This window comes from Brienomyrus brachyistius, chromosome 4 (genome assembly GCF_023856365.1).
Source record: "Brienomyrus brachyistius isolate T26 chromosome 4, BBRACH_0.4, whole genome shotgun sequence".
In the NCBI taxonomy this organism is placed as follows: Eukaryota; Metazoa; Chordata; class Actinopteri; order Osteoglossiformes; family Mormyridae; genus Brienomyrus; species Brienomyrus brachyistius.
The window spans coordinates 19,142,776-19,168,108 of NC_064536.1; the positions used below are offsets into that span (position 1 = coordinate 19,142,776).

Below are 25,333 nucleotides of genomic sequence, written 5' to 3' on the forward strand. Positions count from 1 at the left end.
GATGTGCTGTTGACTAACCTCATTAAGGGGAATCTGCTTCCATCCGCTCTCCTCTGGATAACCTCCCGGCCAGCAGCAGCCAATCAGATACCTCCTGAGTGTGTCCACCAGGTGACAGAGATACGAGGGTTCAGTGATGCCCAGAAGGAGGAGTATTTCAGCAAGAGATTTAGTGATCAGAGCCTGGCTAGCAGGATTATCACACATGTGAAATCATCAAGGAGCCTCTTCATCATGTGCCACATACCTGTGTTCTGCTGGATTTCAGCCACTGTCCTTGAAAGGCTTTTTAGTGAGACTGAGAAGGGAGAAATTCCAAGGACTTTGACTGAAATGTACACACACTTCCTGATCTTTCAGATGAGTTTAAAACATGACAAGTATATGAAAAACTATGAAACCAAGCTTAAGGAATACAGCAAGGAATTCCTTTTGAAACTCGGTAAACTGGCTTTTGACAACCTTGAGAAAGGCAATCTCATATTTTATAAGCAAGATCTGACAGAGAATGGTGTTGACGTCACAGAGGCTTCAGTTTACTCTGGAGTGTGTACAGAAGTCTTTAAAGAGGAGTATGGGTTGTACCAGGAGAAGGTGTACTGCTTTGTGCATCTGAGCATCCAGGAGTATCTCGCTGCTTTATATGTGTTTCTGTCAAACTCATCAGCTGACCTGCAGAAGACTGCAGTAGATCAGGCATTAAAGAGCAAGAATGGACACTTGGACCTCTACCTCCGCTTCCTCCTTGGCCTCTCAACAGATTCCAGTAAAATTCTGTTACAAAAACTACTGGGAGAGACAAGACCCAACTCGCATAACATTAAGGAAACAGCCCAGTACATCAAGGAGAAAATTCGGGAGAATTTATCTGCAGAAAGGACCATCAACCTGTTCCACTGTCTGAATGAACTGGGTGACAATTCTCCAATAGAGGAGGTACAAAGATACCTGAGTTCAGGAAGCCTTTCAGCAGCAGACCTCTCACCTGCACAGTGGTCAGCTCTGGCCTTTGTGTTACTAATGTCAGATAAGGAGCTGGAAGTGTTTGATCTGAAGAAATACATCAGATCAGATGAAGGTCTTCAGAGGCTGCTGCCTGTGATCAAGAAATCTAGGACAGCTCTGTAAGTGATCTTACGTCCGTCTGTTGCTAAAGAAGTACAGATGTTATTCATGATACTGCTTTTATATCTTATCAGAACAATTAGAGTGTATTTATATAGACACCCAGAAATTCTTTTTAATTCTGGATACTACAGGATATTTATATTTTTTAACATTCTTGGTGTGGTGTGTGGTTCAGTGGGTTTGGACTCTGTGTCTGTGGTCAGAAGGTCACCGGTTTAAATACCTGGCCGGCAGAGTGATGCTGGTTTTGGGCCCTTGAGCAAGGCCCTTACCCCCCAGCTTCAGGGGGCTGGATGCTGGCCAACCCTGCACTCTGACCTGTATGTGTGTGTCAGAGAGAGCAAGATCAGAGAGGCGACAGCACTATTTTAATAGGGGGATGAATAAAGCATCACTATTTCATCCCTGTCTGACTGGATTGATAATTGTCTGATTTGTGTTTTGGAAATTTAACAGGTTCTCAGGTACAGCAACACAGAAAATAAGGATTTCAGTCATAGTGTCAGCAATTCAAAAGTCATAGAAAAATATAATCAAAATAACTTAAGCTCTTCTTGATATTCAATCCCACAGAAACATATACACTTACACGTATCATCGGCATAACTGAACCCAAAACCCTAGAATCCCTGGGTTGGCTGTAGTGCTGATCACTGAGCCCCAGCGCTGCTCAGAGCTTTATAAAAATACTTATGCATATATTACAGAGTCTTAGGGTAACTCACCCTGTAAGGTCTCAAGTAAAAACTATTTGCATTTCTGACTAGGACAAGGAAACAACAAAATAACTGATATTTCAGCTATATGCTACATGTCTAATTGTACTAAAAATGTTTATTTTGATATTTTATTTGATATACCTGTGTGTGATGTATGTATTTATATCTTAACACGTTTCCTTTTCCAGGCTGGACAGCTGTAAACTCACAGAGACATGCTGTGAAGTGTTGGCTTCAGCTCTCAGGTCAAACTCCTCTCAGCTGAGAGAGCTGGACCTGAGTGACAATGACCTGCAGGATTCAGGGGTGAAGCTGCTCTCTGCTGGACTGGTGGATTCACACTGTAAACTGGAGATACTGAGGTCAATATCACTGCATATTCCACACTGTAATGTGTAATTGCTGAAAGCTTTATTGAAGTCATCACATTTAATTAAAAGTAATACTCATAGTGGTGAGGTGTTTTTATTTATTGGAGAGATATTGTCTGTCTCTCTGCAGGCTGTCAGGCTGTAGAATCACAGGAGAAGGCTGTTCTTCCCTGGCTTCAGCTCTGAGGTCAAACCCCTCACACCTGAGAGAGCTGGACCTGAGCTACAATCACCCAGGAGACTCAGGAGTGAAGCTGCTCTCTGCTCTACTGGAGGATCCCAGCTGTAAACTGGAGAAACTGAAGTGAGTACAGAATGTGTGTCTGTCCTGCTATAGACTCCTGTTTGTGGAGAAAATGCAACAATTAAATAAATGGATACAGCAGCACTATGTCATTTTGCTTCTGCTATAGTGTGGACCACAGTGGAGAGTGCAGGACCAGACCAGGGATCCAGAAATGTAAGTTTGTTTGCATGTTTTTATTCTTAACACTGTCAGTCCTACTTTATGAAAACATTCACACAATTATTGTGATGTTTGTCTGCTTTTTTTCTTTTTCATTTTTTGGGTTTAAAGATGACGACTTTCTTAAATAACAATGGGAGTCTGGGAACTTCTGTAGTAGTACTGTTTTGAGATTTGTTAATATTGTCCTAAGACAGCACCCGTAATCTCCCCAAACTGGCTGTGACACCGAACGTCTCCTCAGTCTGCACTAGTGATGGGAATTTCGGCTCTTTTTAGTGAGTCGGATCATTTGGCTCAGCTCACCAAGAAGAGTCGGCTCTTCCGGCTCCCAAATGACTCTTCATTTTATTACTTCTGCCTCAGTCGGATTCAGCTCTGTTTTGACGCATGATTAACATGTGTAGTAAACCTTATGATTTCCTAAATACTATAATTTTACATTGTGTTTGGTATAAAGAGATTAAATGTAAAAACCTGAAAAATTACTACACGTGTATTGAATATTATGTAAGTGTAAAATCAGTTTTTGTCTTTCATCTATTCATAACAGTCAAACAATAACAAATCATAATAAAAAATAAAAAATGAACTACAACGTGCAAAACACCAGCATCCAACAGTTTTAGGTTCTATCCACTACTGTATAAGAACTACCTCTCATTTTTCTAACAGTGTAACATTTATCATTTCCTTTGGGGCAGAAAGACTAAGTGTCTCAGCTTAGACGGGCTGATCCGCCTTCTGGCAGTAGCAGGCACGCTAGCCTGTCTTTTTCCTTCCATCTGAACTGTTGGATGCGCAGTTCCTAAGTGTCTGTGAAGGTTGTTTGTGGATCGTGCTCGAAATGACAGCTTCATCTTGCAAACTGTGCATCTGCCTTTGAGTTATCATAGCTATTAAAATGCATCCAAATGCCGCTTCGCGTGTCCGACTATCACTCATCTTACCTATTATTCGCGCACCACACTCCCTCTTTCTCTCCTCTCCCTCCCTCGTGCTCTGTACCTGTACACCGTCAGCACGCGCAATGCCTCCCCCCTTGTCTGACTAATCACGTGATCGGTCGCGCGACTCACACGCCATTAACAGAAATTTCAGTCACAGTCAAAGCAGTATGGAGCGCTGACCCGCGGAGGCGTTTTGCTTTATAAAAATGTCCGGATCTTTTGAGCGGCTCGTTCGCGACCGACACATCACTAGTCGGCGCTGCACGCTGCTGGAGGGGGGTATGTGTCCGAAGGAGTTTGAAGGAAGTTCTTATTTTGAAGTAAAGACAAATTAACTCATAGTGGTACTCTATGGGGTACAATTTCATGTCTAACATGTTTGATTAATGCTGTTTATAATTTTATTTACCTGTAATTAAGGCTATTAATATAGTATGCGCATCATTTCGCCCCGTCTTCCTGCCGGTATCGCGCAGCGTCCGACATTTCCTGAGGTATTTCACATACTTCAATTCCTGCTTCGTTTTTATATGTTATGTATCGTACAGAATAATAGAGCGCAGGCTAAAGTGCAGTTGGGTCCCCAGCGAGTCTCTCAGCGCGGCGTGTCTCACAGCGCAGGGGGCAGCCGGAGTGCCGCAGACTCGGGCGGCTACATGAGTATATTGAGAATAAAATGTGTGTATTGGAGCGAGTTCTGTGTTAGTGAGTGTGTGAGGTGTGACAGTGATAATGATGGAGATGCTGGGCTTCGTCATGGGATTAATCGCTCTTCCTCTTGCCTACAGACTCCTGCCAGCTGACGCTGGACCCCAACACAGCAAACAGCCGCCTGTCTCTGTCAGAGGGGAACATGAAGGCGACATGGGGGGCAAAGCAGCCATATCCTGATCATCCAGAGAGATTTGACATCTGGAGCCAAGTCCTGTGCAGAGAGAGTCTGACTGGTCGCTGTTACTGGGAGGCTGAGTGGAGTGGAGATGGAGCCCAGATAGGAGTGACTTATACAGGAATCGGGAGGAAAGGAGACAGTGATTACTGTCAGCTTGGAGCCAATGACAAGTCATGGATGCTGAGCTGCTCTCCTGACAGTTACTCTGTCCATCACAATAATAAGCAGACTGTCATACCCTTAAAGCCCTCAGGCTCCCACAGAGTAGGAGTGTATCTGGACTGGGTGGCTGGTACTCTGTCCTTCTACAGAGTCTCCTCTGATGGACTGAACCTCCTGTACAGCTTCACCTCCTCATTCACTGAACCCCTCTATCCAGTGTTTAGGGTTTATTATCCAAACTCCCCCGTGTCGCTGTGCATGCTGGGATAGCTCACTGTCTGCTGGAGGAATCATTTTTACTTTATCAGAGTGTCACATATCGCTGCTTCTCCACGGCAAAAAGGTAAAATCTCTGCTTTATAACCAGTATAACACTTTTTACTCTGTCTGAAGTGTGACGTATGTTAGACAGAAATAAATTTTATGAAATAAATGTTTGTTCACTTTGCCAAACTCATGCAAAATGTTTTTTTTTTTTTATATATTGTTTGTTAATGCACCAGTAATGCCAGAGCAAATTCATAGTAAATGCAATTGTACCAATAAAGTGAATTCTGATTCTGAATAAAATAAAATGTAATGAAATGATATGGAGTGGGTTTGATGCCTGTGTGTATTTCGGTGTTGCTGTGTCTGTGTGTCTATGGAGTGGCTTTGATGTCTGTGTGTATTTCGGTGTTGCCGTGTCTATGTATCTATAGAGTGGGTTTGATGTCTGTGTGTATTTCGGTGTTGCCGTGTCTGTGTGTCTATGGAGTGGCTTTGATGTCTGTGTGTATTTCGGTGTTGCCGTGTCTATGTATCTATAGAGTGGGTTTGATGTCTGTGTGTATTTCGGTGTTGCTGTGTCTGTGTATCTATGGAGTGGCTTTGATGTCTGTGTGTATTTCAGTGTTGCTGTGTCTGTGTATCTATGGAGTGGCTTTGATGTCTGTGTGTGTTTCGGTGTTGCTGTGTCTGTGTATCTATGGAGTGGGTTTGATGTCTGTGTGTGTTTCGGTGTTGCTGTGTCTGTGTATCTATGGAGTGGGTTTGATGTCTGTGTGTATTTCGGTGTTGCCGTGTCTGTGTATCTATGGAGTGGGTTTGATGTCTGTGTGTATTTCGGTGTTGCCGTGTCTGTGTATCTATGGAGTGGGTTTGATGTCTGTGTGTATTTCGGTGTTGCTGTGTCTGTGTATCTATGGAGTGGGTTTGATGTCTGTGTGTATTTCGGTGTTGCTGTGTCTATGTATCTATGGAGTGGGTTTGATGTCTGTGTGTATTTCGGTGTTGCCGTGTCTGTGTATCTATGGAGTGGCTTTGATGTCTGTGTGTATTTCGGTGTTGCTGTGTCTATGTATCTATGGAGTGGGTTTGATGTCTGTGTGTATTTCGGTGTTGCTGTGTCTGTGTATCTATGGAGTGGCTTTGATGTCTGTGTGTATTTCGGTGTTGCTGTGTCTATGGAGTGGCTTTGATATCATCCCATGGAGTTCCAGTCACTTCTGTCATCATTCCCAACTTATCATCACCACACACATTCAAGTTCTCCTTCACTTCTAACACCCTCCTTAACCCTCCCCCCCCCTCTGCCTACCACCTTGACCGCTAATGATTTGTTACTTGATCCCTTGAGTCTGTTGTGTCACTTGAGTCTGGTCTTGGTCTTTCAACCACTTACTCACTGACTTGGTCTTCCATTGAAATTGAAATAATACCTACTCAGTCTTGAATTGGTGTTGGAGTAAAACGTTCTAGCTAGCTGCTTACCTCCAGTTAGGCCTTCAGTGTGATATGCAGAGCTGGGTGGGGATCGGTGCCATTGGCTTTGGATGAACCGAACCGTGGGTGATGTCACTCTATCTTCACACCCCCTTGTGATATTGGAGTCCTGACATTTCAGGGCCTCCCCATACCTGCGTTCCCACCTTCCTCTCCTTCCTACTTATGCTCCCTCCTATCCCTGGCTATCCCTCTGCTACCTGTGACGTCTCTCCTGCCTGCTCTATTGTATTGAGACTCACATCTTAAAATCTGGACAGTGTAAATTATGACTCTGTCATCTTGTACATTTGACGTCCTCTGCTGCCCCCTGGAGGATGGACTCCCCCTCTGAGTCTGGTTCCTCCCAAGGTTTCTTCCTTCTAGGCAGGTTTTCCTTTGCCACTCTCACCTCTGTTTTACTCACTGGGGGACTTTGGGCAGGGAAAATATAAAGCACTATGAGACAATTGTAATGTAAAAAATGCGCCATAGAAATGAAATTGAATTGAATTTTAGAAGGACACGCAAAGCCAATCGATTTTTTTTCTTCAATGGCAATAAACTTTCGCTTATACTCCTCTCGAAAGAACAATACACTTTAATAAAATGAAATACATTTAATAAAAATTAAATTTGTTTATTATTCACATGTATACTGATACAGCGGAAAGGATTATCTGTCCGTTTAGGTCAGAAGATTCTCATTTCTCTTATTTTCTCCCACAATCTGCAATAGAACAAGATCTAAACTGCTCAGTCCAATGGTACCGTTAGACCCGGAATGACCGTGGTCACCATTTAGGTCTCATGTGGTTAGTTCAGCTTAGTAGCTCTGGCGTATTACACAGGTTTTATGTTATCTACTGGTTGTATGCTGTTTATATGAGATCTTTGATTAGTTTGCCATTTCTGCTGGCATTTTTAATTTCTCCTGACTGTAAAAACTGCTGTTTATGTATCAGGGTATAATGTGTATTTGTGATTAAATACTAATGTTTGAGATCAAAGGATTTTCATCCTTCTGTCATTTATTGAAATGCATTTCTCAGCAATTTTTGTAACCATGCTTAAATGGCACAAGTATACTTTTAAATATTAGCAGTACACATAAAAGTGTGTTTTTGGGTGTGAAATATGACATCTATCTGTGTGCATGTGAGTATGTCTGCTTTAAAGGCACAGAGACCAGGCCTGCTTGGTAAAGGGTAGAAAACAGGGACACGGCATAAATAACTGGGAAGCCCGCTATGGCAATGCTCAGTTTTATGGAACGCTGTCGAAGTATAAACCGTGAGACAGCATACGACTCGACAAGGCATTTTTCCCTTTTCTGCCTATGTCACCAAAAAACTCTGTTCAGGGTTGTGTGAGACTGGAGCCTTTTGTAGAAGCTGCCCAGGATGGGGTGCCGACCCATTGCAGGGCACACTGATACTCACAGGCACACTGACACTCTCAGGCAGACTCACACATGATAACTCTAAATCACTATTTTTGGACCTGGAGGAAGCCCCACGACGACATGGGGAGAACATGTAAACTCCACAGACATGGAGCAAAGACTGAAACCACAGTCCCAGAGGATCTTGGCATCTGTTCAAACATCTGTGCTAATTATAGCAAGACCAACACCATCACTAGATATTCTGCTAAACATCGATTTGCTGATGTCGTATTATTATGAATGTGATTGTAATAAGCCATACATTCAGATATGTTGTAATAGCGGAAGCATACTGTCTTGGCAGTGAGACCACAGTATCTACACACATTAGCAGCTTAAGCCTTCCTGAGCTTTGGCTGTTGCAGTGGATTTCACACATAACACTGTTTAATGGGAAATATGGCAGCTGCAAAGCAGAGCTGTGTTGTAGAGCTGTGGGTCAGAAGACAGACCTGCGGAGTGTCTACTGTCCTGACGTGCATCCGGAGACAACAAAGCTCTTACCCTTGCATACACACGTATCCACCAGGTCACTTTATTTGGTGATCAGGTAAATATTTCATTCTGACTGTATTGCGATTCACAAAAACCTTGTACCTTGTAAGCGTAGCTACTGACATGAAACACTGAACAATGGCACACAGTGGGTCATTACAGTTAGTACAGTTACAGTTATCACCTGAACAGGTTAACATCATGTTTAAAGTCATCACAGACCTGATTTACATGTTACATGCTCACTTGGACACAAAACATTGAAGCTTACTTCAAATTTTATTGCTAATGTTAAACATTTTGGCACAATAATACAACCAAGATTTACTTTTTCACTTACTTTTTGCTCTTCCAAACGTGCATTGGCTTCTTCTGAAACTCCAGGAATAGACATGAATGCCGCCAGTTCTGTCACTTTCCACCAACACTCACATTTCCACTTATACCCTGAACAAGGACGGACATCTGTGTGCTCTGCTCGGTATCTTGCATGTGGCCTGAGGTTTGCAGCCAGCCTCTGACTGTGATCTCAGGATTCAGACTTTGTTCTCACAATTCTGAATGTTTTCTCAGAATTCTCTGAATTTTATTCCACATGGCCCTAATCCACTTCTGTAAAAATATTTTAACATTTTCGTTTTAGTTGTAGTATTTTCATTTTAGAAATATATTAACAGGTTAATGATTTATTGCACATTAAATAATGAATGTACCCATTAAATGTATCTGACGTGTTGTGATGGAGACGTTAACTGAGGGACCGCAGCGTCTCACGTGCTGCGACCGACGGGAAACCCGCAGTTACCTCAGGGCGGCAGTAGGGGGCGGACGTGAGGTTCTGTCGTCTCAAATTAATCCCTATTTTACTGTAAGAAGTAAAAATATGTATCGTCTTCTATTGAAAAAATTAGTTACTTATTTAATTATTTATTGGTATTAATTTACGTAGTAAGGACTTTGGTTTTTAATGATTCCTTTCCCATATTTTAATAGGGGTGAGAGAGACACCGTACACTATAATTATAATAAATACTATAATAAAGTCATTTAATCGTGTTATGTGATTTATGTGTACTCAGTTCCCTCAGGGTGGGTGTTGGGGGTGAGGTACGTTATTATCTTGTCGATTTTTCATTTAACAAAATGTCAGATTAGGAAGCTGCCCTCTATAAGCAAAAGTGTCGCCGCTGCGATATCAGGCTGCTGCGCTCAGTCACCAGAGAGCGTGGATTAAGTCTGTTACTCAGTTACGCTTTGGGCAGCGCTGAACCAGGACATTAATGGGATAGAATAGGAAGCCTTTATTGTCAGTGTACAGGTAGCAAATATGACAGAGCACAAATGTAAACAGAAATATATAAAATGTACTTATACAGGGGAAGGGAAAAGCCGCCACTCCCCATGAGGATTACGGTTCATGACATTTTAATTAGAGAGAAAAACATTAGAGAGACAATTACAATTTGAGCGGCATTTTACATGTCTGTTCAGCTTGCTGAACCCAGTTATTTATTTTTGCCTAACATGCATTACACTTACAGAGTAAAAAAGGTTATACTGGTTAAAAAGCAGAGATTTTAGCTTTTGCCGTGGAAAAGTAGCAACATGAGACACTCTGATAAGGTAAAAATGATTCCTCCAGCACACAGTGAGCTATCCCAGCATGCACAACGACACGGAGGATTTTGCATAATAAACCCAAAATGCTGGGCAGAGGGGTTCAGTGAATGAGGAGGTGAAGCTGTACAGGAGGGTCAGTCCTTCAGAGGAGACTCTGTAGAAGGACAGAGTATCAGCCTCCCAGTCCAGATACACTCCTACTCTGCGGGAGTCTGAGGGCTTTATGGGTATGTCAATCTCTTTATTATTGTGCCAGACAGAGTAACGGCAAGGAGAGCAGCTCAGCATCCATGACTTGTCATTCATTCCAAGCCGACAGTCATCACTCCATCCTTTCCTCCCGATTCCTTTATAAGTCACTCCTATTTCAGCTCCACCTCCACTCCACTCAGCCTCCCAGTAAGCGTGACTAGTAAAACTCTCTTTGCACAGAATTTGGTCCCACCAGTCAAATCTCTCTGGATGATCAGGATATGGCTGCTCTGCCCCCCATGTCACCTTCCTGTTCCCCTCTGACAGAGACAGGTATCTGTGTGCTGTGTTGGGGTCCAATGTCAGCTGGCAGGAGTCTGTAAGCAAGAGGAAGAGCGATTAATCCCATTAATCCCGATTAATCCCATGACGAAGCCCAGCATCTCATGAAGCACCACCATGAAGTGGGATGTTTAAGTGTTTAACAATCTTTATTATTCGATGAGCTCAAAGGGAACAGACACTCAGCAATCATGCATCTCGTGCTCTGCTCCTCGAACAACAAATGCAATCTTATAGCCAAAGGAGGAACCAGACAGTTGAAGGAAAGATCAGACAGTTGAAGGAAAGATCAGACAGTTGAAGGAAAGATCAGACAGTTGAAGGAAAGATCAGACAGTTCAAGGAAAGGTTGGTTATCTGGAGACTCCAGTTACTTCTGCTTATTGAGGCTCACTTTTCAGCTCAGAACAAGTCCATCTATCAGGAATTTTCCTTTTGCAATATCATTCTTTCATGGTGCAAAACAATGACCTTAGAAGCTTTTCACTCTGGATTTCAACCACACCACATTAATGAGTGTCCACTTGTTAATGTTTTAAGTGACATCTGAGAAGTGATGAACCAAAAATCTCAGTTTTGGTATTATTGGATCTCAGTGCTGCGCTCGACTATAAGATACTGCCAGACGGAGTAGAAAAAGGGGTGGGTCTTTATGGCACCATGATACGATATAGATAAATGATTGGTTTGAATTCTATTGATGAGACAGGGACTACTTTGTGTTAAAAGGATAATTATGAATCCGAGTGAACGAAAATTACGTGTGGAGTTCCTCAAGGGTCCACTCTTGAGCCTCTCCATTCAACATCTACATGCATCCATTTCCTCAGATTATGGAACACTATAAAATCTCATTTTACGTAAGGGCATATAAATAGTAATTGAAAATTAATTCATAACAAATAATAATGCATTCATAAAGCATTGTAAACATGGGTATGAAAATTTTTGAAAAGGAATGAATTATAGCCATGTGTATTATACATAATGAATGCTTGATGCAGCAGTCATCCATAATGCACCACAGACACCTTCGTAATGCATTATAATAGTTGGCTAAACATAAAGGATGCTTTGTATTGCATTATGCAGGTATCTATAATAGATTATAGATGAGAGCTTTATCATGTTCATGTTATGCCATTTCATAAATATTTACAGCAATGTTTATAATGCTTTATGAATGCATTATAATGCACTATGAATTACTAAAAACATGGACTTCAGTAAAGTGTTATCAAAATCTCATCACAATTAAGTAAATGACACACAACTCTACATTATGGTGTCACCACGTGATTATAGTGCATATACATGCATAAGAGAGTGTATATATCAGATTTATTTTTTCTTCTCCTTTTACCGGAACTGTCAAGAACAGGATTGCTGCTCCTGACTGTTAAGCCCTATCCATTTGAAATTTAAGGCAACCCATCATTGGTGCTCAGTGTTCCAGTGGAAGATCTAACCAATCCTGACTGGCCTCTTCCTGATGGGAGGGGCCTAGCATTCCGAAGCTGCCCGTGTCTGTGTGTCTCGTAGGGCAGATATGGTTGTGGTGTTAATGTAAATTGGTGAGTTCGTTGTCTTTGATACTCTCCTCCTGTTATTCTGGGAAAGGTTTAGTCAGTGTTGCCAGCATGAAAAACAAAGCAGGGCGAAGCAGATTTTACTCTCTATGCTCCCCGTCTGTGGAACAAACTTCCTGAAGACCTGAGGTCTGCTAACACTGTCAGCTCAGAATAATCAGGGCTTAAAATTTTACTGTTTCCTGCAGCTGTTCAATAGATTTAACCAACAGGAGTTTAGTTATACACTGCATCTAACTTCTTTTTCGTTAACTTTTTGTTGCTTGCTTGGCTTTTAGGCTTTTTAAAATGCCTTTTAAAATGACAATGAACGCATTTGCAAGTCTAACTCAAAAGTTTTGAAGTACCAAAAATGCACCGCAGATGTAATGGTATACTTTGGGTACTGGAACTTTGGATACTGGTACTCGACTGGAAGTCAATGGAAAAGGGAAAGTACCAAAAGTACCGTACCTGGTGCAGTGGAAAAACACCCAAAACGACAGAGAGAAACAGGGATGTGAGTAAAAGGAATTTACTTGTGGGAGATGGACTTCACTGACTGTGGAGACAACAGCAGTAGAGTAGAGGGATGCGCAATATCAAGCATTATAACAAACTGCAAATCAGTGTAAGTTACACATCATACACACGTCATACACCCCAAAGTTCCGAAGTACCAAAAAAGTACTCCTGCTGAAATGGTATTTTGGGTAATGGAACTTCTGGTACTGGTACTCGACCGGAAGTCAGTGGAAAAGGGGAAGTACCAAATATACCATACCTGGTGCAGTGGAAAAGCACCATGAATAAACTTGCCTTGCTTTGCAATTGGATTCAAAGGCTACTGACATAAACAGCTCATGTAAATGTGAAAGACCAGGAGGCAGCGGGAGAGAGAAAGTGAAGCTCCACTAGCAGAAGAAGATGAAACACAGTAAAACACAATAAAACACAATAAAACGCAGTAAAACACACTCCACCTCACACAGGGAGAGAGAAGCGAGTGTGTGAACAGACTTACATGGTAAGAATCCTGCTGTTGTCCTGGGCACAGATACAGGTGACATGGTCACTTTAGTAGCTAGAAGGAGACAGAGAGAAACAGGGATGTGAGTAAAAGGAATTTACTTGTGGGGGATGGACTTCACTCACTGTGGAGACAACAGCAGTAGAGTATTATCATTACGAAGTATGGACAACAATAAGCATTTTAGCAAACCGCAAAGCATTGCAACTTACACATCATACAGATTTTGGGTTCTATATAGAAGAAGAAACATGATTCATGTGATCTCAGTTTTGCAGTTTGTAGTATGTGAAGCTCTGTCACCACTTTTCACAAGTACTGGAACATTATAACATCTCTTACCATAATTATCCAAAAGAAACACAACTCTATATAATGATGTCACCATGTCAGTATAGCCACTTAGATTCAATTAAAAGTACATTGAACCAATCAATGAGCAGATTTTCCAGAATGTTCCATGACTGAATACAGAAAAAACTGACACTATTGATTTTGGCTCCAAAAATGAAAGACTGAAAGTCATTGTTCACCTTAAATCATGGACACAAAAATCGACAAATCAAGCCAGATATCTTGGTGCAGGTTTGGTCACATAAAGCCAATTACAAAATCAACCTCCCACCCCCTTAAAAACATAGAGGATTTCTCGCTAAACCAGATACAGAAAAGCATGTTCATGTGTCTATTTTCTGAAGATTAGACTATTGTAATGGTGTCTTCACAGGTCTTGGTAATAAATCAGTCAGACAGCTGCAGTTCATCCAGAATGCTTCCATCAGAGTCCTCACTAACACCAAGGAAGTAGAGCATATCACAAAGCTCCTTAATCACTGCACTGGCTTCCTGAGCATCACAGGATTAATAATTAAATATTACTTGTGTAAAAGGCACTAAATGGCACTAATTTCCTTGAATGTTATGAAGCATCCAGACCCCTGAGGGCATCTGGGAAACATTCACTCAGTGTCCCAGAATGAAGACCAAGCAGGCTGTAGCAGATTTTAGTCTCTATGCTCCCTGTCTGTGGAACAAGCTTCCTGAAGACCTGAGGTCTTTAACACTGTCTAAAACAGCAGGAGAACGAGAAGCTCCCCTAGCAGAAGACAACAATAAAACACACTCCACCTCATACAAGGAGAGAGAAGCGTGTGTGTGAACAGACTCACATTGTAAGAATCCTGCTGTGGTCCTGGGCACAGATACAGGTGACATGGTCACTTTAGTCGCTAGAAGGAGATGGAGAGAAACAGGGATGTAAGTAAAAGGAATTTACTTGTGGTAGATGGACTTCATTCACCATGGAGACAACAGCAGTAGAGTACAGGGATGCGCAATATCAAGCATTATAATAAACTGCAAATCAGTGTAAGTTACACATCATACACACGTCATACACCCCAAAGTTCCGAAGTACCAAAAAAGTACTCCTGCTTGGTATTTTGAGTACTGAAACTTTTGATACTGGTACTCGACCGGAAGTCAGTGGAAAAGGGGAAGTACCAAATATACCATACCTGGTGCAGTGGAAAAGCACCATGAATGAACTTGCCTTGTATTGCAACTGGATTCAAAGGTTACTGACATAAACAGCTCATGTAAATGTGAAAGACCAGGAGGCAGCAGGAGAGAGAGAGAAGCTCCACTAGGAGAAGAAAATGAAACACAGTAAAACACACTCCACCTCACACAGGGAGAGAGAAGCGAGTGTGTGAACAGACTTACATGGTAAGAATCCTGCTGTTGTCCTGGGCACAGATACAGGTGACATGGTCACTTTAGTAGCTAGAAGGAGACAGAGAGAAACAGGGATGTGAGTAAAAGGAATTTACTTGTGGGGGATGGACTTCACTCACTGTGGAGACAACAGCAGTAGAGTATTATCATTACGAAGTATGGACAACAATAAGCATTTTAGCAAACCGCAAAGCATTGCAACTTACACATCATACAGATTTTGGGTTCTATATAGAAGAAGAAACATGATTCATGTGATCTCAGTTTTGCAGTTTGTAGTATGTGAAGCTCTGTCACCACTTTTCACAAGTACTGGAACATTATAACATCTCTTACCATAATTATCCAAAAGAAACACAACTCTATATAATGATGTCACCATGTCAGTATAGCCACTTAGATTCAATTAAAAGTACATTGAACCAATCAATGAGCAGATTTTCCAGAATGTTCCATGACTGAATACAGAAAAAACTGACACTATTGATTTTGGCTCCAAAAATGAAAGACTGAAAGTCATTGTTCACCTTGAATCATGGACACAAAAATCGACAAATCAAGCCAGATATCTTGGTGCAGGTTTGGTCACATAAAGCCAATTACAAAATCAACCTCCCACCCCCTTAAAAACATAGAGGATTTCTCGCTAAACCAGATACAGAAAAGCATGTTCATGTGTCTATTTTCTGAAGATTAGACTATTGTAATGGTGTCTTCACAGGTCTTGGTAATAAATCAGTCAGACAGCTGCAGTTCATCCAGAATGCTTCCATCAGAGTCCTCACTAACACCAAGGAAGTAGAGCATATCACAAAGCTCCTTAATCACTGCACTGGCTTCCTGAGCATCACAGGATTAATAATTAAATATTACTTGTGTAAAAGGCACTAAATGGCACTAATTTCCTTGAATGTTATGAAGCATCCAGACCCCTGAGGGCATCTGGGAAACATTCACTCAGTGTCCCAGAATGAAGACCAAGCAGGCTGTAGCAGATTTTAGTCTCTATGCTCCCTGTCTGTGGAACAAGCTTCCTGAAGACCTGAGGTCTTTAACACTGTCTAAAACAGCAGGAGAGAGAACGAGAAGCTCCCCTAGCAGAAGACAACAATAAAACACACTCCACCTCATACAAGGAGAGAGAAGCGTGTGTGTGAACAGACTCACATTGTAAGAATCCTGCTGTGGTCCTGGGCACAGATACAGGTGACATGGTCACTTTAGTCGCTAGAAGGAGATGGAGAGAAACAGGGATGTAAGTAAAAGGAATTTACTTGTGGTAGATGGACTTCATTCACCATGGAGACAACAGCAGTAGAGTACAGGGATGCGCAATATCAAGCATTATAATAAACTGCAAATCAGTGTAAGTTACACATCATACACACGTCATACACCCCAAAGTTCCGAAGTACCAAAAAAGTACTCCTGCTTGGTATTTTGAGTACTGAAACTTTTGATACTGGTACTCGACCGGAAGTCAGTGGAAAAGGGGAAGTACCAAATATACCATACCTGGTGCAGTGGAAAAGCACCATGAATGAACTTGCCTTGTATTGCAACTGGATTCAAAGGTTACTGACATAAACAGCTCATGTAAATGTGAAAGACCAGGAGGCAGCAGGAGAGAGAGAGAAGCTCCACTAGGAGAAGAAAATGAAACACAGTAAAACACACTCCACCTCACACAGGGAGAGAGAAGCGAGTGTGTGAACAGACTTACATGGTAAGAATCCTGCTGTTGTCCTGGGCACAGATACAGGTGACATGGTCACTTTAGTAACTAGAAGTAGACAGAGTGAAACAAGGATGTGAGTAAAAGGAATTTACTTGTGGGAGATGGACTTCACTCACTGTGGAGACAACAGCAGTAGAGTATTATCATTACGAAGTATGGACAACAATAAGCATTTTAGCAAACCGCAAAGCATTGCAACTTACACATCATACAGATTTTGGGTTCTATATAGAAGAAGAAGCATGATTCATGTGATCTCAGTTTTGCAGTTTGTAGTATGTGAAGCTCTGTCACCACTTTTCACAAGTACTGGAACATTATAACATCTCTTACCATAATTATCCAAAAGAAACACAACTCTATATAATAGTGTCACCATGTGAGTATAGCCACTTAGATTCAATTAAAAGTACAATGAACCAATCAATGAGCAGATTTTCCAGAATGTTCCATGACTGAATACAGAAAAAACGGACATAATTGATTTTGGCTCCAAAGATGAAAGACTGGAAGTCATTGTTCACCTTGAATCATGGACACAAAAATCTACAAATCAAGCCAGAAATTTTGGTGCACTTCTGGACTGAAACCTAAATTATAACAGCTACATAATATAAAGGCAATTCCAAAATCAGCCTCCCACAACCTTAAAGGATTTCTGTCTAACCAAAATACAGAAAAGCTTGTTCATGTGTCTATTTTCTGAAGGTTAGACTATTGTAAAGGTGTCTTCACGGGTCTTGCCAAAACATCTACCAGACAAGAACAGCTCACCCTGAATGCTTCCACTAGAGTCCTCACTAACACCAAGGAAGTAGCACATACTACACAGGTCCTTAATCACTACACCGGCTTAATGAGTATCACAGGATTGAGTTTAAAATGTTACTTCTTTACTAAATTACCTCAGGTCTAAATCTATTTCTGGTTTCCTTGAATGTTATGAGGGATTCGGACCATGAGTTCATCTAAGAAAGGTTTACTCAGTCTTCCCAGATTCAGTCATGTGTTTGATTATCTCTCTCCAAGTTGTAACTCGGATAAAAACCTCATGAAAAACGTCACTTTCCTGTCGGAAACATGCCTCTAACATTGATGTCAGACAGAAATTTGTTGTCTGAGATTCCCCTGTGATGTCATTTCAACATGGCTGCTTACACAGTCAACAATAATTCTGTTTTATAAATATTTTATAATGTTTATTTAGTGAAATGTATCAATAGTTATAAATGTAATTGCACACAGTTGATTTAGACACTATCATATCATGACCGTAAACAGTATCCTAGGATGCAAATTTATGTTTTTACCAGACTTGTTAATTCCTTTTGTTTGTTTGTAGTTTGTTTTCCTCTCGAAAAAAGAACATTACTATGGATCTATTAAAATATTGTAAAACTTTTAATGTGGTTTGACTAGTTTGAGTTTCTTGTTTCTGTCTCTTGGAAAAATGAATCTTACTCCAAATCTGCTAAAATATAAAACAACAACACACAACAGCGTGTTTGTGGAGGCAGCCATGTTTGTTCCGAGATGTGTAGCTCCAATGGGAGATTGTCGGACATGACGTCACGCACCTCGGAATTTACGACTTCGGAGAGGTAATTGAATGCACCACAAGACCAAGCAGGGTGAAGCAGATTTTAGTCTCTATGCTTCCTGTGTGTAGAACAAGCTTCCTGAAGATGTGTGGTTTGCTGACGCAGTCAGCTCATTATAATCAGGGCTCAAAACATTGCTGTTTGTTGCAGCTTTTCAACAGATTAAATCAGCAGGAATTCAGTGATGCACTGACTCTACAATGCAACTTCTTTTTAGTTAAGTATTTCTTTGTTTGTTTGGCTTTTAGGCTTTTTAAATTGTCTTTTAAATCATCAATGAACGCATTTCCAAGTCTCACCCCAAAGTTCCGAAGTATCAAAAAAGTACCCCAGCTGCATTACTTAGCAGTTGGATTCAAAGGCTCCTGATATAAACAGCTCATGTAAATGTGAAAGACCAGGAAACAGTGAGACAGAAAGAGAAGCTCCACTAGCAGAAGAAATGAAACAAAATAATACAAACTCCACCTCATACAGGGAGAGAGAAGCATTTGTCTGAAATGACTCACATGGTAAGAATCCTGCTGTGGTCCTGGGCACGGATACTGGTGACATGCTCACTTTAGTAGCTAGAAGGAGATAGAGAGAAACAGGGATGTGAGTAAAAGGAATTTACTTGTGGGAGATGGACTTCACTCACTGTGGAGACACCAGCAGTAGGCTATTATCATTATGAGGGACAATAGCAGGAATTTTAACAAACTGCAAATCAGCGTAGGTTAGACATCATAGACATTCTTGGGTTCTATAAGGCAGAAGAAACATGATTTGTGTGATCTGGATTATGCAGCTTGTAGTATGTCAAAACCACAAGCCCCAAGTACCCAAAGTACCATTGCAGCTGGGGTACTTTTTTAATACTTTGGAACTTTGGGGTGGGACTTGCAAGTCCCCGAAAAAGAAAGACTGAAACTCATTGCTCACCATGAATAAAGGACAGAAAATTCTACAAATCAAGCCAGAAATATTGTATGTAGTTCTGGACTGAGACCTAAATCATAACAGGTCTATAAAGGCAATTCCAAAATCAGCCTCCCACCATCTTAAAGGATTTCTGTCTAAACCACATACAGAAAAGCTTGTTCATGTGTCTATTTTCTAAAGGTTAGACTATTGTAATGGTGTCGTTGCAGGTCTTGGTAATAAATCAGTCAGAGAGCTGCAGCTCATCCAGGATGCTGCCATCAGAATTCTAACTAACACCAATAAAGTAGCGCATACTACACAGGTCCTTAATCACTGCACTGGCTTCCTGAGTATCATAGGATTGATTTAAAAATATTACTTCTGTACTAAATGGTCTCAGGCCTAAATCTATTTTTGATTTCCTTGAATGTTCCTTGGTGCAGTGGATAAGCACCCTGAATAAACTTGCCTTGCTTTGCAATTGGATTCAAAGGCTATTGACATAAACAGCTCATGTAAATGTGAAAGACCAAGCGACAGCAGGAGAGAGAAAGAGAATCTCTCCTAGCAGAAGAAAATTAAATAAAACACACTCCACCTCATACAGGGACAGAGAAGCGTGTGTGTGAACAGACTCACATTGTAAGAATCCTGCTGTGGTCCTGGGCACAGATACAGGTGACATGGTCACTTCAGTAGCTAGAAAGAGACAGAGAGAGAAACAGGGATGTGAGTAAAAGGAATTTACTTGTGGGAGATGGACTTCACTCACTGTGGAGACAACAGCAGTAAGGTATTGTCAGTATGAGGGATGGACAATAACAAGCATTTTAGCAAACTGCAAATCATTGCAACTTACATATACAGATTTTGGGTTCTTTATAGCAGAAAAAAACATGATTCATGTGATCTCAGTTTTGCAGTTTGTAGTATGTGAAGCTCTGTCCCCATTTTTCACAAGTACTGGATTATTATAACATCCATCCATCCATTTTCTAAACCGCTTATCCTACTGGGTCACGGGGGATCCGGAGCCTATCCCAGAAGCAATGGGCACGAGGCAGAGAACAACCCAGGATGGGGGGCCAGCCCATCGCAAACATTATACTGTAACATCTCTAACCATAATTATCCAAATGCAAGACAACTCTACATTATGGTGTCACCATGTCAGTATAGCCACTTAGATTCAATTAAAAGTACGTTGAACAAGTCAATCAGTAGATTTGCCAGAATGTTGCATGACTGAATACAGAAAAAAACTGACATTATTTTGGCCCCAAAAGAGAAAGACTGAAAGTCAGTGCTCACCTTGATTCATGGACACAAAAATCGACAAACCAAGCCAGACATCTTGGTGCACTTCTAGACTGAGACCTAAATTATAACAGCTACATAATATAAAGGCAATTCCAAAATCAGCCTCCCACCACCTTAAAGGATTTCTGTCTAACCAAGATACAGAAAAGCTTATTCATGTGGTTATTGTCAGCAGGCTAGTCTATTGTATCGGTGTCTTCAGATGTCTTACCAAAAAATCAACCAGACAGCAACAGCTCACCCTGAATGCTGCCATCAGAGTCCTAACTAACACCAAGGAAGTAGAGAATAGTACACAGGTCCTTAATCACTGCACTGGCTTCTTGTGCATCACAGGATTGATTTTGAAATATTCTTACTTGTGTATATACTGTAGCACTAAAAGTCTCAGACCTTAATCTGTTTCTGATTTCCTTGAATGTTATGAGGGATTCAGACCCTGCGCTCATCTGGGAAAGGCTTACTCAGTGTCCCAGACTCAAGACCAAGCAGCATGAAGCAGATTTTAGTCTCTATGCTCCCTGTCTGTGGAACAAGCTTCCTGAAGACCTGAGGTCTGCTAACACTGTCAGCTCATTACAATCAGGACTTGAAACATTACTGATTGTTGCAGCTTTTCAATAGATTAAATCAGCAAGAATTCAGTTATACACTACCTCTACAATGCAACTTTTTTTTTAGTTAAGTATTTATTTGTTTGGCTTTTAGGATTTTTAAATTGTCTTTAAGATCAACAGTGAACGTGTTTGCAAGTTCCACCCGAAAAATTCTGAAGTACCAATGAAGTACACCTGCTGAAATGGTACTTTGGGTAACAGAACTTTTGGTACCGGTACTTGTCTGGAAGTCAATGGAAAAGGGAAAGTACCAAATGTACCGTACTTGGTGCAGTGGATAAGCACCCTGAATAAACTTTCCTTGCTTTGCAATTGGATTCAAAGGCTACTGACATAAACAGCTCATGTAAATGTGAAAGACCAGGAGGCAGCAGGAGAGAGAAAGAGAATCTCTCCTAGCAGAAGAAAATTAAATAAAACACACTCCACCTCATACAGGGACAGAGAAGTGTGCTTGTGAACAGACTCACATTGTAAGAATCCTGCTGTGGTCCTGGGCACAGATACAGGTGACATGGTCACTTCAGTAGCTAGAAAGAGACAGAGAGAGAAACAGGGATGTGAGTAAAAGGAATTTACTTGTGGGAGATGGACTTCATTCACCATGGAGACAACAGCAGTAGAGTAGAGGGATGGGCAATATCAAGCATTATAACAAACTGCAAATCAGTGTAAGTTACACATCATACACACGTCATACACCCCAAAGTTCTGAAGTACCAAAAAAGTACTCCTGCTGAAATGGTATTTTGGGTAATGGAACTTCTGGTACTGGTACTCGACCGGAAGTCAGTGGAAAAGGGGAAGTACCAAATGTACCGTTCCTGGCGCAGTGCAAAAACACCCTGAATAAACTCGCCTTGCTTCGCATTGCATTGCAACTGGATTCAAAGGTTACTGACATGAACAGCTCATGTAAATGTGAAAGACCAGGAGGCAGCGGGAGAGAGAAAGAGAAGCTCCACTAGCAGAAGAAAATGAAACACAGTAAAACACAGTAAAACACAATAAAACACACTCCACCTCATACAGGGAGAGAGAAGCGTGTGTGTGAACAGACTCACATTGTAAGAATTCTGATCTGGTCGTGGGCACAGATACTGGTGGGATGGTGTCTTTGGTAACTAGAAGGAGACAGAGAGAAACAGGGATGTGAGTAAAAGGAATTTACTTGTGGGAGATGAACTTCACTCACTGTGGAGACACCAGCAGTAGGGTATTGTCAGTATGAGGGATGGACAATAACAAGCATTTTAACAAATTGAAAATCATTGTACGTTACACATCCTACAGATTTTTGGATTCAATAATTTAGAAGAGACATGATTTATGCAACCTGGGTTTTGCAGCCTGTAGAATGTGGAGCTCTTTCATCAGTTTTCACAAAGACTTACACTTTTTGAAAACTGAATCTGACTTCACACAAACGTGAGGCTGACTGTACTGCATACTCTCTCTGCATGGTCTGTGTTAACATGAACATGAACAGACTGGAAAATGTATTTATTTATTAACCTGTGTGATGGATCTCTGCTGTTTTTTTTTCGCAAACATTCTCCAGTTGATCCTTCAGTTCAGAAATGACCTTCCTCACATTCCCAAAACAGCTTTGTGAACTGACTGATATTCTGGGTCCAAATCCAGCTTCAGGGGTGACAGGAACATCCTGGCACCTCTACAGACAGGTAGTCAGATAAATCAGTTTCATTAACACAAATGTTTATTGGAATGAAATTAATAGGACCATTATTATCTGACATAGACCAGTTGAAATACAAATGAGAACATATATCCATTTGAATATTCTGGTTTTCTTATTGCCAAAGTAGCTGTTCTGTTACCTGGAGGAAATGGATGTGATCCTCTGTGTGTGAAAGCTGCTCCATCTCAGAGTGTCTCCTCTTCAGTTCATCAATCTCCTGCTCCAGTCTCTCCATGTGTCCTTCAGCCAGACTCACTACAGCCTTCTCCTGATCTCTGATCAGCTCTTTCACATCAGAACGTCTTTTCTTAATGGAGCGGATCATCTCAAGGAAGATCTTCTTGCTGTCCTTCACTGCTGACTGTGCTGAGCTCTGTTGGTGACACAGGGAGCAGAGGACGGTAAATTACAATTGGCCCCTTTTGAGACTCCGGAGAGCCTCATTGTACAATAGAGATGTGAGCTGACAGGAGGTATAAAAACAGCACAGGGCTGGGGTTTGGAGCGTCACCATGCTGGTTGCCTCAGGTACTGAAACCCAGCCAGCACTGATTGGAAATGATCACTCATTAAGCTCATACACTGTCAGCTGCAGGGACTTGGCAGAGACTGGTGGCTGTATGGGGCAGGTTGGTTGTCACCATTAGGTCTCAGTTTAATTGGTGACGTTGTGGTGTTTATATGCATTACACAGTAGATGGAATAGATGCATTTTCCGAAAAGGGCCATAAATGGTATTTTTACAAGGAAATTTTCTAACTCTTGTAACACCAGGTTGGTTAAATCCTGCTATCTAGCACCTTTGACCAACCAATCCTCTGATCGAGACTAACCGACAGGGACATTAATTTGATTAATCCCCACAAGTCTATAAGTCTGAAATCTGTTCAATCTGAGAGACAATTTATTATGATCACAAGCCAGTTGTTATCTTCTCCTCAGGTTTATACTCACTGTGAATGAGCCCACAGCCTCTCTCAGCTCCTGCAGCTCCTTCTCTCTCGTCTGAATTCCCTGCTGAAATTCCCTCTGTTTTTCTCCCATTTGTGTCTACAGATAGGAAACAAAATGACAAAATAAGTTTGTTTCATTAGCTGGCATCATATTCATTAATCTTCCTGTCCAGGGTGGACCCCAGCCTTGTGCCCTATGCTGCCTGGGAAAGGATCCAGGTGCTCCCCATGACCCTGACTGAGATAAATGGTTAGGAGATGGATGGATGGACGGATTTCTTAAAATATTTATTGACTGTAGGGAGGATAAATTGGACATAGACACTTTGACTCACCATTTACTTACTGAGCGGGTAGTTTTGCACTTGTGGCCTTCCTGTTAGCTGTAACAAGTCTGGCCATTCTCCTCTCACCTCTCTCATTAACTAAGGTCTGCTATACTGTAGCCTGGGTGTTTCATGTTTACTGCACTATTCTCAGTAAACTCTACGCACTGTAATGTGTGAAAATACCAGGATGGTGGCTGTTTCTGAGTTACTGGAATGAGCACATTTGACACCAACAATCACACTATATTTAAACCCTCTTAGCTCACACATCTCAGCCATTCAGATGCTCAGCCAAACAGTAAGTGAACCTCTGGAGCCTGTTTACTTGCTGTATGTATCCAGCTGCAGACACGTGATTCTTTGTTTAAAGACTTTTTCAGCAGGAATTCAATGAGAAGGTTTTACACTCCATATCAACATCTCGCATTATCTATTACATGTTCTTTCATTTCCCAAACCAGACGAGATCTTCATAGCAGATATACTCAAATATGTCAAGACAAAAGGCATTTTCATTGCAAATAAATTTTATAAATTATTTAAGATCATTTCTGGCCTGACCTGTATCTCCTCCCTTCCTGCAGCAGCTGAGACTGTATCATGGCCTCTGTGTTCATCCATCGTGCAGAGATAACAGATACACTGCTGGTCGGTACGGCAGTAGATCTCCAGGCGTTTGTCATGGTGGGAACAGACCTTGTCCTTCAGATGGCTGATGGCATCAATGAGCTTGTGCTGTTTTGTGTGGTGGAGTTTGTTGTGAAGCTGGAGGTGAGTTTCACAGTAAGAGTCCAGACACACCAGGCAGGACTTGACAGCTTTGTGTTTTCTCCCAGTACAGGCACCACACTCCACATCTGCAGTTTCAGTCTTCTTCAGGTTCTCCACCACTTCAGCCAGCATGGTGTTTCTGCCCAGAACAGGTCTGGATGTGAAGGTCTCTCTGCACTGGGGGCAGCTGTAAACTCCAACATGATCCTCCCGATCCCAGCATCTCTTAATGCATCTCATACAGTAATTGTGTCCACAGGAAGTAGTCACTGGATCCTTCAGTAGATCCAGACAGATTGAACAGCTGAACTGGTTCTGATCCACTACAACACTTGCTTCTGCCATTTTACCACGAACACTGATAGGATTCAGTTTCGTTTTCTCTGATACTCGTCTGTGTGTGAGAGTGGGAGGAACTTCCTGCTTCTCAGGCTGCAGTAGGTGTGGTTTTAGACTGAGGCCAGACTGAGAAGAGCAGGATTTGGAGTTTATGAATAACATATTACATTATACAAACTATACACACAACAGACT

The 25,333-nt window shown here is 41.5% G+C and overlaps 3 protein-coding genes across 3 annotated transcripts in view; 1 reads left to right on the forward strand and 2 right to left on the reverse strand.

Annotated features, from left to right (window-relative positions):
• LOC125739612 (E3 ubiquitin/ISG15 ligase TRIM25-like) overlaps nt 1-25,181 on the reverse strand; it is a 110,651-nt gene extending 85,470 nt beyond the window's left edge. Inside the window, exons 1-13 of the mRNA XM_049009903.1 lie at nt 24,590-25,181; nt 23,701-23,796; nt 22,886-23,119; nt 22,560-22,719; nt 22,109-22,168; nt 21,515-21,574; nt 19,747-19,806; nt 18,711-18,770; nt 16,586-16,645; nt 16,030-16,089; nt 14,851-14,910; nt 14,295-14,354; nt 13,120-13,179 (exon numbers count right to left, since the gene is read on the reverse strand). Of these exons, the coding sequence (XP_048865860.1) occupies nt 13,120-13,179; nt 14,295-14,354; nt 14,851-14,910; nt 16,030-16,089; nt 16,586-16,645; nt 18,711-18,770; nt 19,747-19,806; nt 21,515-21,574; nt 22,109-22,168; nt 22,560-22,719; nt 22,886-23,119; nt 23,701-23,796; nt 24,590-25,144 (1,585 nt within the window). The 5' untranslated portion in view covers nt 25,145-25,181. The remainder of the gene's footprint in view (nt 1-13,119; nt 13,180-14,294; nt 14,355-14,850; nt 14,911-16,029; nt 16,090-16,585; nt 16,646-18,710; nt 18,771-19,746; nt 19,807-21,514; nt 21,575-22,108; nt 22,169-22,559; nt 22,720-22,885; nt 23,120-23,700; nt 23,797-24,589) is intronic.
• The window catches only part of LOC125739602 (NACHT, LRR and PYD domains-containing protein 12-like), a 926,911-nt gene that overhangs the window by 176,939 nt on the left and 724,639 nt on the right, over nt 1-25,333 (forward strand). The window contains exons 13-14 of the mRNA XM_049009876.1: nt 2,093-2,209; nt 2,349-2,436. Of these exons, the coding sequence (XP_048865833.1) occupies nt 2,093-2,209; nt 2,349-2,436 (205 nt within the window). The remainder of the gene's footprint in view (nt 1-2,092; nt 2,210-2,348; nt 2,437-25,333) is intronic.
• The window catches only part of LOC125739621 (tripartite motif-containing protein 16-like protein), a 50,700-nt gene that overhangs the window by 11,730 nt on the left and 13,637 nt on the right, over nt 1-25,333 (reverse strand). The gene's annotated exons all lie outside the window — the stretch shown is intronic.